This window comes from Centruroides sculpturatus, unplaced genomic scaffold (genome assembly GCF_000671375.1).
Source record: "Centruroides sculpturatus isolate CEXI.00-Female unplaced genomic scaffold, Cexi_2.0 scaffold39, whole genome shotgun sequence".
Lineage (NCBI taxonomy): Eukaryota > Metazoa > Arthropoda > Arachnida > Scorpiones > Buthidae > Centruroides > Centruroides sculpturatus.
This window is the reverse complement of record NW_019384314.1, coordinates 633,652-649,157: the sequence shown is the minus strand read 5'-3', so window position 1 is coordinate 649,157 and position 15,506 is coordinate 633,652. Positions and strand designations below refer to the sequence as shown.

The 15,506-nt window shown below is 27.3% G+C and overlaps 1 protein-coding gene across 3 annotated transcripts in view; it reads left to right on the top strand.

Annotated features, from left to right (window-relative positions):
• LOC111622955 (tyrosine-protein phosphatase non-receptor type 13-like) overlaps positions 1–15,506 on the top strand; it is a 126,248-nt gene that overhangs the window by 36,637 nt on the left and 74,105 nt on the right. For all 3 annotated transcript variants that reach the window (XM_023365434.1, XM_023365441.1, XM_023365428.1), the window contains 4 exons: positions 7,735–7,798; positions 8,405–8,782; positions 9,339–9,474; positions 11,827–11,986. In XM_023365434.1, coding sequence (XP_023221202.1) covers positions 7,735–7,798; positions 8,405–8,782; positions 9,339–9,474; positions 11,827–11,986 — 738 coding nt within the window. The remainder of the gene's footprint in view (positions 1–7,734; positions 7,799–8,404; positions 8,783–9,338; positions 9,475–11,826; positions 11,987–15,506) is intronic.

Sequence of the window (15,506 nt, the reverse complement as noted above, 5' to 3'; positions counted from 1 at the left end):
CTTATCTGAAGAAGAATTTAATACTAAAAAAATTAAAAGGCATCATCACATAGAAAACATTGTAAAAATGCCACTCTATTCATTAGACCAAGTTGTTTCAAAAAAGACTGATAATAATACATAAAAATTGCTTACAAGAGTTTTAATTGAAAAAGTTTTTTTACCACTGAATTTCTTGCCGCAGAGTGTTCTTTAATTGTTGAGATTTAGTGGGAAGGGGAAAAAATTTTTTAATTTTTTTATTTAAATAAATAATTAATACATTAAATCTTTGATGAGTGAGTACTCCCATAAATATACATGATACATTTGGTGGACTCTACAGAGTAAGCAGTAAGCATATATATATATATAATTGATTGGAAGAAGAAAATATTGTCTGAAGTGTTCAAAGTTATAGCAAGTTACCAATTTCCATGTCATTATGTCATGCAGAACTGACAAACATCCATGACATCATGATTACCTCTTGTAACAATTGTGTAAGACCTCTGTAAAGTCAGAGCAGAAAATTTATGCAATAATATGACAATAAAGAAAAATTTATGTGACTGAATGCATAAGCTAACAATTTTCTGCAGTAGTTTTTTTGGGTCCCTGTGATAAGAAATGTCTTATCCAAAATTTTTACCTAGTAGATTGATAACATTTAGCATGAGAATATCATGGAAGCACAGCTAAATAAGTCAATTTGATGAAAAATGCTCACAAAGAAGCTAGTAGGTGTAGAAAATTGTTACTATTGCATGTGATCACAGGTTAAATGAATCTAATATCCACTTAGTAAAATTAATTGATAATTACAAAAAAAAACTACCTAGTTACTATGATTAATGAATAGATTTATTACACATCCAGCCTATTTAATTAACTTTATCAAAATGCATTTTGACCTTGTTGGCCCTTATCAATTTGATGACATACAAGAAACAGAATATATGATGACACTTGCCAACATTACAATATGTGTTAATAGTACAATTATTACAAATTACATACACATTATTAATAGGATTATAAATTATCACTAGGGCAGTAACACAACAATACTAAAAGTCCAGTAAAAACCTTGCAAATAATCCTGTCTTCTTTATGGTTATGATAATTTTTTATTCTTCTGACTACCACATTTGTTGGATATGCTGGTTCAATTTCCTTTTCTTGATTTTTATTTTCATTTTATTTTTGGGCACATTTTTCATTATGATTATGGATGATTCTATACATTTTGGTTTTGATTTACATATAGTAACAAGATTAATGATATTAATGGGTAGGAAATAAATCATACATGGTATGACTTGTTAAACATAAAAGATTAATTCTGCTTAATTGTTATGTATTCCATAATCATGTAACTCTTTCCTATAAACGTATATGATTCACATGTGGTTGTTAGCTAACAGCAGATGTTTTGTGTTAACCAAATAGAAACAAGCAGTAAAACTAGTGGTAGAAACTTTAAACACATCATGTAGTATTATTGTATTTGAAGTGCTGATTAAACCAACTGTGTGAATCTGTAAATCAAAACCAAAACATGTATAGGATCATCCATAATCATAATGAAAAATGTGCCAAAAAATACAGTAGAACATCGATTATTTGAATACCGATCAACCAAAACATCAGTTAACCAAAAGCGTTCCAGTCAGCAAAATCAAATTTCTGCTAGGGGTGTGGCATTGCATCACTCTTCCCCTCCCTGCCAAACTGAACTGTAGGCATAATTTAATGTATTACATTATATAAGGTATGTATTTGTAAGACGTGTAATACAAATTATATACAATACAGTTTTGTGTTTAATATATTTTTTTGTAAATGATCAAGTTATCAGAACAACCCCAGTTCCAAATTGTTTCGGATAATCGATGCTCTACTGTAATTCCAAATGAAAATAAAAATCAAGAAAAGGAAATTGAACCAGCATATCCAACAGATCTGGTGGAGACAAAAGAATAGAAAATTACCACAACCATAAAGAAGACAGGACTATTCACAAGGTTTTTACTGAACTTGTTTAGTATTGTGGTGTTACTGTCCTAGTGATAATTTATAATCCTATTAATAATGTGTATGTAATTTGTAATAATTGTACTGTTAACGCATATTGTAATGTTGGCAAGTGTCATCATATATTCTGTTTCTTGTATGTCATTCAATTGATGAAGACCAGTAAGGCCGAAATGCATTTTGCTTAAGTTAATTAAATAGGCTGGAGTGTAATAATCCTGTTCATTAGTCATAGTAACTAAGTAGTTACTTGTAATTAAATAATACAGGCAAGAAACTTTTTATTATACAGTATTAATTGATAATGTTTCTATTTATTTCAGAAATGATATGACTTTAGATAGTCTTTCTGAAGAAGAATTTAATACTAAAAAAATTAAAAGGCATCATCACATAGAAAACATTGTAAAAATGCCACTCTATTCATTAGACCAAGTTGTTTCAAAAAAGACTGATTCTCATCAAAATAATTCCATTAAAGAGGTAATCTTATAAATTATTTGAAAAATATTGACTGTTCAAAGTGTTGATATTCCAAATGTTCTTGTGCAGACATAAACTTTAGTAATTCAATATACTTTTTTAGTTGTGTAAATTTAATCATCCAAGATGTATAAATATTTTGAACTATAACTATATAAACACCATTAAAATTGTAAAATCTGTTTTAATATTCACAGCTCCATATAAAATAGACTATAGCAAAAAACAAGTGTCTGAAAGATTATTGTTGGAGTCATATATATGCATAAAATTTTTCAATTTATTTTATTTCAGCTTCAGATTTCCAACTGTATTCTGTTCTACAAGTTCTGCAAATATCTAACCACTTGCCAGAGGCAGTCCCACATCACCATGTTATTTAAACCATTTACCTCTGGAAAATGGTTTAAATAACACCCTGGCTTGTTACCTCAATAGCATGTGAATGGTGGAGTGGGACAAAAATGCTTCATTTATGCCTACATTCAATTCTTGTGATTTTGTTTGCTCTAGTCTATCATTGAAATCTTAATTAACATAGTTTTTTTTATGCAGTAAAAATTTATTTTTAAACTTTGACTTAACAATCATCATGTGATATGCTGTTCAAGCCAATTTTCAGGCTGTGAAATCATTTATCAACTGCTTCTGAATGACTGTATGGACCACTTCTGAAGATTATCCAAAACAATTGAGCTTTCATGAATGCATAACTTTTAACGTGGCTCCACAAAAAAGTCCATATCACAGGCATCTGTCATTTTCAGCTGGTAAATAAATTTAAAATAAAAAGAAATTATGAGTTTAAACTTATAAAACTAATGCATAAAGAACTTCATTAATTAAGCTTTTGAGTAGTAATTCTGTAAGTTTAAAAGCCTAAGATGTTTAAATGTTACAAAATCTAAAACTGTTTTCAGAGTTTACAAGGATTTTTGTGACACCTTGTATTCATATTGTATCAATATTAGTAAAAATATTTTTGTTAATTTAATGATCATTGTTATATAATCAAATGCTAATGTCTCACAATGGGAATGTAATCATTTTCCTTTAATGAAAGGCATATACAGTAGTCACCACCAAACTTAAATCAGGCCACAGTTAACGTGTCATCCAATAAATAGGTTTAAAAAAAGTAGTTTGATTCATTGAATGAATGTTTTACATAATTTAAAACAAATATACAGTAATTAATCTTTATTTTTGCTAAATATCAACTTGATATCTTGCAAGTTTAACAAAATTGAACCATTCAAACTTGAGTCACATGCATCAAAAAACATAGACTACTGCATCACACATGTCAATGAACATAGACCAGCCAATAATTTGCATTTAAATAATGTTGCAATTGCAGTAGTATTTCTGAAACAATTGATTATTTTAGTTACTCTTTAGCCTGCAGTAATTCTGTGAATAATATAAGATGCTTTTTTAGTTTTATTTATAAACTTTTGCATTTTGTCTACAATTACCAGCAGAAAAGCTGTTTCAGAAGATTTAAGGAATGCTACCATTGCTAAACAAAGTCATGGCATGTCTGAGAGAGCTATTAGAAAAGAGCTAATGCTAAGCAAGACAACAGTGCACCAGATTATTGTTTATTACACTAACCACAGCCATGTTATACCTAATAAAGCTGCTGGACATCAGCAAAAAACTTCAAAAGTTGATGATAGGATTTTTAAAAGAATCGTAAAACACAACCACCATGCCACAGATATGGAATGTAACTATAATATGGAATACAATGAAAGAATGTATCTGTTTCGACAACATGCAGGAGACTGCAAGAAATGCATTTCCAGTTCTATGCAACACGTGAAAAACCTTTGCTAACAGCACATCAAAAGAAGAAATGGATACAGTGAACCAAAGAACATTTTTTCTGGTCTCAACAAAATTGGCAAGAAATTCTGTGGTCTGATAAATCAAACTTTGAATTATCAGCAACAGACAAAGCAAATGTGTCATTCAATCTGTCAGTCAAGCTAATGAGCCATTGTTGTTATATTGCTCAGGGAAGTTTCCTGCCAGCTTCATGGTTTGGGGATGTATGAGTGCCAGTGGTGTGTGTCAGTTGAGATTTGTTGATGGAACATTTGCTTCAGAGCAATATAGTAACATTTTACAACAGTATTTACTTCCATCTATAACAAAGCTATATCCAAATAGAACCTGCATTTTCCAGCAGGATGGGACCAAATGTCATACAAGCAGAAAAACAAAACAGTGGCTTGCAGAAAAGAAATAGAAGTTCTTCCTTGGCCATCCAACAGCCCAGATCTTTCACCAATTGAGAATGTATGGAACATTATGAAGAGATGTCTGCGAAAAACACGCTCTTGGACAGTTGAAGGACTAAAAGCTTCCATCTGGAATACCTGGAATTCTATAATGGCAGACAAATGTGAACACCTAGTCAACAGCATGCTGAAATGTATGGAAGGTGTTTTGGCCACAAAGGTGATGAACAAAATATTAAACTATGTTCATTGATGGGGCTGATGCAGTGGTCTATGTTTTTTGGTGCCTGGGACTCAAGTTTGACTGGCTCAGTCTTGTTAAACTTGCAAGATATCAAGTTGATATTTAGCAAAAATAAAGAATAATTACTGTATATTTGTTTTAAATTATGTAAAACATTCATACAATGAATCAAAGCTACTTTTTTTTAAAACTTATTTATTGGATGACCTGTTAACTGGTCTAAGTTCAGTTGTGACTACTGTACAGTACAAGATTATTTTGTCTATTATCAAAAATATGATAGGATGAATAAGGATCAGATTTTTTGATGTTAACTTAATTAATTAATTAAAAAATTGCCAATGAGAATCATATTATTATAATTTTGTTTTGATAGTTTTAAAAACTAATTAAGAATATCTACTTTTTACATTTCTTTCTACCATTCTGTTTTGTTAAGATGTTTTTATTTTCCTTTTCTTGATGGAATTTGCAATTCTATCATCAATAACTCATAGTTTATTTGTTTTCTGAAGCATGTTTTTATTTTATCAAAAATATTTACATTTATTAATTTTAATCATATGTTCAAAAATGATACAGAATATAATATTTCTGAAAGTTAGAAACTACAAATATCATTAAGGAAAATAGAGAGGATATTATGAATTTGGATTTTGTTTGTTTAGTCAAATTTATTTATGTAAAAAATAGCAAATATTACAGTTTAATTTCTAAACATAAAATTAAAAAAAATTGATTAGAAGTTATCAAAATTTTAAATAAGATTGCTGTATTTTGAAAGGTTACTTTTACCAGAAATCACTGAAACACAAAAGTTATCAGTGATTTCTGCTAAAGATTCAAATATCAAATATATTTTCAATGTTGTATGTACAATTTAAATAACTCAAAATATATATTTGGCAATTGTATATGGAATTTAAAAGCTAATTAACATATATATTTNAGTTTCATTTAAAATTAAAAAGGTTAAAACTTTCTAATACACCTTCATATAATACTTATTTTAATTTAATTTAATAAATAATAATAATTTTCTTATCAAAAGTCTTGAAGTAAGAGAAATGAATTAATTTGTTTATTCTTATTTCTTTGTTTAGATTTATTTATCTTCAATTCTGTTTTTACATTACATTCATTTGAATTAAATTCTTCACTTCAAAGCTTTTTTATGACAAAAAATATGATGATTGAAGAATTTTTCAAATTTGTGTGCACTGCAAGTTAATTTTCATCAATTTAAAAAATAATGGAAGATAACTTGTAATTTTACTTTGAAAATTTTAGATTTTTTTCTGGAATTATTAGAAATTAATAATCTTATCTTCATGTTATACAAGCATATTGAAAATTGCTTTAAAATGCAAAGAAAAATTAGAGTATGATAAAAACTATAGCACTGAGAACTCTTCATAATTAGATGCAAATAATGAGAATATAAATTGGCATTTCACAGCCTTCTTGGCAGACATATCCTTAGAATAACTAGTAAGACCTTGCATATTCCTATACCAAAATTATATTCATGATAATCTAAGGTCTGGAAATTTTAACATTAATGTAAGTTCATAAGTATTTCTAAAAAATAAAAATAAGTAGGATAATTCTTACTCCAACAAAATTTCTATTGCCATACATCATTTGTTTCATATATATATATAGATAAAATATATATATATATATATTTTTTTTTTAAGTAAAATAAATGTTGACCATGGTGAACCAAATGTCCTGCATAGCTCATGACACACTATGGTTATACATACTTTGATTGGGAAATACTGATATGTCATTATTTTTCAATTTTTTTTTTTTTAATAATGCTTTATAAACATTCAATTAAAACAAATCAGAAATTTATTAAAATATAATTAATTATAATCTGTATTGCTCTGCAACTCAAAAGTTTCAATAGTTTATAATTTAACAATTAAAACTTTTGGATTAAACTTAGATAAAATAAAATAAACAAAAAATATAGTTAGAATGTTATATGTAATGTAAAGACTTAAATTTTTACTGGCAGATTTGATGAATTGAAGTAAATTTTATTTGTTATAATTCATCAAAATTGATTTCCATTTTTATTAATTTGGTGATAATGATATATTTTTGTTAAATAGTTTTTTATTTTCTTGTATATAAAATTTCTTTGTAAAAGTTGTTTCACTAGGATGTATTGTCTACATACCATTGAATCAATTTGAAGATAATAATTTTAAATAGCTTAATTTTGAAATTAATATATGTATATATATTCTTGACATAATTTTTCATTTCTTAACAGTTTTATCTCTGTATTGGTTTAAACTTTGTTACATTTATCATTTAAAGTTTGATTTCATGATATTTGCATTAGTAAATCCAAACAGATGTACTGTACAAGGATAAAATAATAAAAAATAAAATACATATAAAAAAATAAAGTTTTTTTATACAATTCCATGCATTTCCTTTAATGTAAACATATGAAAAACATGATAATTTTGCTTTATTTCTCTTTATGTCAGTTAAGTATAAGTATAATTTTTACTTTTGTCTACATTTCTCTCATTTTTGAATGTAATAAATCAATATTAATCTAACTTTTAAATTATTATTGTAACATATTTCAAAAAGTCTTTTAATATTATTAATATTACGTAAATAATTCTATATAACATGTTATTTATAATTATTAATTTTATTAATTAAAATAACAAGTATAGCATTTAATAAATTGGAATAATTTTTTTTCAGCATGATATTTTAAATCAAATTGAAAAAGATATTAATATGGAAAATGAATTAATGAGTCAAAGTAGTAAGTAAAGTTTTCTCGAATTTTTATTTTTATGAATGCAAAATAAACACAAAAGATTTTTCAGGTCATCAATATGAATCATTCAAAGAGAATTTTAAACTTCAATATTATCTAATCCAGAGAAAGAGACCTTACTGAATTAGAAGTTTGCATCCCTGTACATTTATCTTTCGTGTACAAAACATATACATATTTTATAGTTAAATAGAAATATTTACTTTAAAAGAAATTTTTTATAACTAAAAATTCATAACAGCGAAATTAAACTTTTGCCATTTTGTATTTTATTAAGCAGCAGTAGAAGCCACAGAAGGTCTCTTGGTCTGATTCTTGTAGGATTCTTATCTGTGACATAGTCATTACTTATGATCAATAAATTTTTGTAATAAAAATTTTATTTGCTTATTAACAATTATTTTCATCTTTATTATGCTGTACTGATGAATAATTTAGTTTAATTTCAGATTTATTATTTCATTTACAATCTTCTCATATATCATATACAGAAAATAAAATAGAAATGACACATTAATATGATGTAAAAAGTTATTTTTAATATTTTCTAATAATAAATTAAAATTTAAAAAAAATTCATTTGTATGCTAGGTCCTCCAGTTGATGAATTTGTTCCTGAAAGTAGAAGACCCTCCATAGAATATATTGACAAAAGTGTTATCTATGGTCATCGTTTACGTTATAATCCTATATCATCATTAACAATGTTTGTAACATCACCTGAAGAAAAAATAAATCCAAAAGAAAGATGGAAAAGAGCAGTGAGAAAAATTATATCAAAAAGAAAATGTGAGAAATTTCTGACCGATAATGATATCCCAAGTGAATGGAAAGAACATAAAGCGAAAGATTCAATTTTAAGAGTTTATGAAGAATTGACAGAACGCAGAAAAATGTTAGAATTATTAAGAATGAGTATCAATATTGGGAATTCTCTTCCTGTTAGTCAAGATACAGCACTAACAAAAGGCAAGAAAAATTATTTAAAATATGTTAATTTCATTTGCTTTAGCTTTAAGTATAGATATAGGAATTCTCTAACATTTGATTATGTGAATAAATTAGTTATTCTTTTCAGTTTCTTTGTCATAAACTGCATTTTTGTTAATTAAGATTTTTATTTTGTGATATTAAATTAATTCATAAAATATAAGTGAAATAAAACAAATTATATATAATTTTTTGAAATTTTTATTATGAAAATAAATAATTTTTTAATAGAATTGAAAAATGATTGCTATTGCTGAGAATAACAGTGAAAGGATTTTATTTAGTAGTTTTTTTTATTTCTGTCATTTATTAAATGTTTATTTAATGCATCGTTGTAACTATTTATTTTGATAAATAATAATAATTGAAATCTCTTAATTAACAATTTTTATTGGTAAATACACATATCAGTATTTTTTTTTCTTCTTGAATTTATTGACAAAATTTGTTTCCAAATTTATTTATAGCATTTGACTATAGTAAAAGTAATTTAAACATATTTCGTAAGTTGTATTGAATATTTAATATATTTTAGGTTTGAAACCAAAAACATTGGCTGAATTAGTGATGTTACTACAATGCCCAAAGAAGCAATCATCTTTACTGAGAAGTAGCTCTAGAGGTACCAAAGCAAAAAGTGCTACTATTAATAGCTCATCAGCAAGTCTTAGGTATTTACTTTTTAACTATATATTATAATATACTTACTTAATTTTAAACTATTTGACTAATTCAAATTTTAGTTTAAAGTTAAGTAGTTAAGTGTATTAAGAAATAAAAGTTACAAAACAGCTTGAATAATACATAAAAATTGCTTACAAGAGTTTTAATTGAAAAAGTTTTTTTACCACTGAATTTCTTGCCACAGAGTGTTCTTTAATTGTTGAGATTTAGTGGGAAGGGGAAAAAATTTTTTAATTTTTTTATTTAAATAAATAATTAATACATTAAATCTTTGATGAGTGAGTACTCCCATAAATATACATGATACATTTGGTGGACTCTACAGAGTAAGCAGTAAGCATATATATATATATAATTGATTGGAAGAAGAAAATATTGTCTGAAGTGTTCAAAGTTATAGCAAGTTACCAATTTCCATGTCATTATGTCATGCAGAACTGACAAACATCCATGACATCATGATTACCTCTTGTAACAATTGTGTAAGACCTCTGTAAAGTCAGAGCAGAAAATTTATGCAATAATATGACAATAAAGAAAAATTTATGTGACTGAATGCATAAGCTAACAATTTTCTGCAGTAGTTTTTTTGGGTCCCTGTGATAAGAAATGTCTTATCCAAAATTTTTACCTAGTAGATTGATAACATTTAGCATGAGAATATCATGGAAGCACAGCTAAATAAGTCAATTTGATGAAAAATGCTCACAAAGAAGCTAGTAGGTGTAGAAAATTGTTACTATTGCATGTGATCACAGGTTAAATGAATCTAATATCCACTTAGTAAAATTAATTGATAATTACAAAAAAAAACTACCTAGTTACTATGATTAATGAATAGATTTATTACACATCCAGCCTATTTAATTAACTTTATCAAAATGCATTTTGACCTTGTTGGCCCTTATCAATTTGATGACATACAAGAAACAGAATATATGATGACACTTGCCAACATTACAATATGTGTTAATAGTACAATTATTACAAATTACATACACATTATTAATAGGATTATAAATTATCACTAGGGCAGTAACACAACAATACTAAAAGTCTAGTAAAAACCTTGCAAATAATCCTGTCTTCTTTATGGTTATGATAATTTTTTATTCTTCTGACTACCACATTTGTTGGATATGCTGGTTCAATTTCCTTTTCTTGATTTTTATTTTCATTTTATTTTTGGGCACATTTTTCATTATGATTATGGATGATTCTATACATTTTGGTTTTGATTTACATATAGTAACAAGATTAATGATATTAATGGGTAGGAAATAAATCATACATGGTATGACTTGTTAAACATAAAAGATTAATTCTGCTTAATTGTTATGTATTCCATAATCATGTAACTCTTTCCTATAAACGTATATGATTCACATGTGGTTGTTAGCTAACAGCAGATGTTTTGTGTTAACCAAATAGAAACAAGCAGTAAAACTAGTGGTAGAAACTTTAAACACATCATGTAGTATTATTGTATTTGAAGTGCTGATTAAACCAACTGTGTGAATCTGTAAATCAAAACCAAAACATGTATAGGATCATCCATAATCATAATGAAAAATGTGCCAAAAAATACAGTAGAACATCGATTATTTGAATACCGATCAACCAAAACATCAGTTAACCAAAAGCGTTCCAGTCAGCAAAATCAAATTTCTGCTAGGGGTGTGGCATTGCATCACTCTTCCCCTCCCTGCCAAACTGAACTGTAGGCATAATTTAATGTATTACATTATATAAGGTATGTATTTGTAAGACGTGTAATACAAATTATATACAATACAGTTTTGTGTTTAATATATTTTTTTGTAAATGATCAAGTTATCAGAACAACCCCAGTTCCAAATTGTTTCGGATAATCGATGCTCTACTGTAATTCCAAATGAAAATAAAAATCAAGAAAAGGAAATTGAACCAGCATATCCAACAGATCTGGTGGAGACAAAAGAATAGAAAATTACCACAACCATAAAGAAGACAGGACTATTCACAAGGTTTTTACTGAACTTGTTTAGTATTGTGGTGTTACTGTCCTAGTGATAATTTATAATCCTATTAATAATGTGTATGTAATTTGTAATAATTGTACTGTTAACGCATATTGTAATGTTGGCAAGTGTCATCATATATTCTGTTTCTTGTATGTCATTCAATTGATGAAGACCAGTAAGGCCGAAATGCATTTTGCTTAAGTTAATTAAATAGGCTGGAGTGTAATAATCCTGTTCATTAGTCATAGTAACTAAGTAGTTACTTGTAATTAAATAATACAGGCAAGAAACTTTTTATTATACAGTATTAATTGATAATGTTTCTATTTATTTCAGAAATGATATGACTTTAGATAGTCTTTCTGAAGAAGAATTTAATACTAAAAAAATTAAAAGGCATCATCACATAGAAAACATTGTAAAAATGCCACTCTATTCATTAGACCAAGTTGTTTCAAAAAAGACTGATTCTCATCAAAATAATTCCATTAAAGAGGTAATCTTATAAATTATTTGAAAAATATTGACTGTTCAAAGTGTTGATATTCCAAATGTTCTTGTGCAGACATAAACTTTAGTAATTCAATATACTTTTTTAGTTGTGTAAATTTAATCATCCAAGATGTATAAATATTTTGAACTATAACTATATAAACACCATTAAAATTGTAAAATCTGTTTTAATATTCACAGCTCCATATAAAATAGACTATAGCAAAAAACAAGTGTCTGAAAGATTATTGTTGGAGTCATATATATGCATAAAATTTTTCAATTTATTTTATTTCAGCTTCAGATTTCCAACTGTATTCTGTTCTACAAGTTCTGCAAATATCTAACCACTTGCCAGAGGCAGTCCCACATCACCATGTTATTTAAACCATTTACCTCTGGAAAATGGTTTAAATAACACCCTGGCTTGTTACCTCAATAGCATGTGAATGGTGGAGTGGGACAAAAATGCTTCATTTATGCCTACATTCAATTCTTGTGATTTTGTTTGCTCTAGTCTATCATTGAAATCTTAATTAACATAGTTTTTTTTATGCAGTAAAAATTTATTTTTAAACTTTGACTTAACAATCATCATGTGATATGCTGTTCAAGCCAATTTTCAGGCTGTGAAATCATTTATCAACTGCTTCTGAATGACTGTATGGACCACTTCTGAAGATTATCCAAAACAATTGAGCTTTCATGAATGCATAACTTTTAACGTGGCTCCACAAAAAAGTCCATATCACAGGCATCTGTCATTTTCAGCTGGTAAATAAATTTAAAATAAAAAGAAATTATGAGTTTAAACTTATAAAACTAATGCATAAAGAACTTCATTAATTAAGCTTTTGAGTAGTAATTCTGTAAGTTTAAAAGCCTAAGATGTTTAAATGTTACAAAATCTAAAACTGTTTTCAGAGTTTACAAGGATTTTTGTGACACCTTGTATTCATATTGTATCAATATTAGTAAAAATATTTTTGTTAATTTAATGATCATTGTTATATAATCAAATGCTAATGTCTCACAATGGGAATGTAATCATTTTCCTTTAATGAAAGGCATATACAGTAGTCACCACCAAACTTAAATCAGGCCACAGTTAACGTGTCATCCAATAAATAGGTTTAAAAAAAGTAGTTTGATTCATTGAATGAATGTTTTACATAATTTAAAACAAATATACAGTAATTAATCTTTATTTTTGCTAAATATCAACTTGATATCTTGCAAGTTTAACAAAATTGAACCATTCAAACTTGAGTCACATGCATCAAAAAACATAGACTACTGCATCACACATGTCAATGAACATAGACCAGCCGATAATTTGCATTTAAATAATGTTGCAATTGCAGTATTTCTGAAACAATTGATTATTTTAGTTACTCTTTAGCCTGCAGTAATTCTGTGAATAATATAAGATGCTTTTTTAGTTTTATTTATAAACTTTTGCATTTTGTCTACAATTACCAGCAGAAAAGCTGTTTCAGAAGATTTAAGGAATGCTACCATTGCTAAACAAAGTCATGGCATGTCTGAGAGAGCTATTAGAAAAGAGCTAATGCTAAGCAAGACAACAGTGCACCAGATTATTGTTTATTACACTAACCACAGCCATGTTATACCTAATAAAGCTGCTGGACATCAGCAAAAAACTTCAAAAGTTGATGATAGGATTTTTAAAAGAATCGTAAAACACAACCACCATGCCACAGATATGGAATGTAACTATAATATGGAATACAATGAAAGAATGTATCTGTTTCGACAACATGCAGGAGACTGCAAGAAATGCATTTCCAGTTCTATGCAACACGTGAAAAACCTTTGCTAACAGCACATCAAAAGAAGAAATGGATACAGTGAACCAAAGAACATTTTTTCTGGTCTCAACAAAATTGGCAAGAAATTCTGTGGTCTGATAAATCAAACTTTGAATTATCAGCAACAGACAAAGCAAATGTGTCATTCAATCTGTCAGTCAAGCTAATGAGCCATTGTTGTTATATTGCTCAGGGAAGTTTCCTGCCAGCTTCATGGTTTGGGGATGTATGAGTGCCAGTGGTGTGTGTCAGTTGAGATTTGTTGATGGAACATTTGCTTCAGAGCAATATAGTAACATTTTACAACAGTATTTACTTCCATCTATAACAAAGCTATATCCAAATAGAACCTGCATTTTCCAGCAGGATGGGACCAAATGTCATACAAGCAGAAAAACAAAACAGTGGCTTGCAGAAAAGAAATAGAAGTTCTTCCTTGGCCATCCAACAGCCCAGATCTTTCACCAATTGAGAATGTATGGAACATTATGAAGAGATGTCTGCGAAAAACACGCTCTTGGACAGTTGAAGGACTAAAAGCTTCCATCTGGAATACCTGGAATTCTATAATGGCAGACAAATGTGAACACCTAGTCAACAGCATGCTGAAATGTATGGAAGGTGTTTTGGCCACAAAGGTGATGAACAAAATATTAAACTATGTTCATTGATGGGGCTGATGCAGTGGTCTATGTTTTTTGGTGCCTGGGACTCAAGTTTGACTGGCTCAGTCTTGTTAAACTTGCAAGATATCAAGTTGATATTTAGCAAAAATAAAGAATAATTACTGTATATTTGTTTTAAATTATGTAAAACATTCATACAATGAATCAAAGCTACTTTTTTTTAAAACTTATTTATTGGATGACCTGTTAACTGGTCTAAGTTCAGTTGTGACTACTGTACAGTACAAGATTATTTTGTCTATTATCAAAAATATGATAGGATGAATAAGGATCAGATTTTTTGATGTTAACTTAATTAATTAATTAAAAAATTGCCAATGAGAATCATATTATTATAATTTTGTTTTGATAGTTTTAAAAACTAATTAAGAATATCTACTTTTTACATTTCTTTCTACCATTCTGTTTTGTTAAGATGTTTTTATTTTCCTTTTCTTGATGGAATTTGCAATTCTATCATCAATAACTCATAGTTTATTTGTTTTCTGAAGCATGTTTTTATTTTATCAAAAATATTTACATTTATTAATTTTAATCATATGTTCAAAAATGATACAGAATATAATATTTCTGAAAGTTAGAAACTACAAATATCATTAAGGAAAATAGAGAGGATATTATGAATTTGGATTTTGTTTGTTTAGTCAAATTTATTTATGTAAAAAATAGCAAATATTACAGTTTAATTTCTAAACATAAAATTAAAAAAAATTGATTAGAAGTTATCAAAATTTTAAATAAGATTGCTGTATTTTGAAAGGTTACTTTTACCAGAAATCACTGAAACACAAAAGTTATCAGTGATTTCTGCTAAAGATTCAAATATCAAATATATTTTCAATGTATATACTTATTATTATTTTTAATTAATATTTAGAAATGTGCCATCAGTTCAAAAAGTAATGTTAGATTTCATATTTGAAGTTTGCCTTCATAAATTATGAATTAGAATTTGTTAAATTATTGATCTTTTATTATGTTACAATTAATGCAACAATAAAAATCA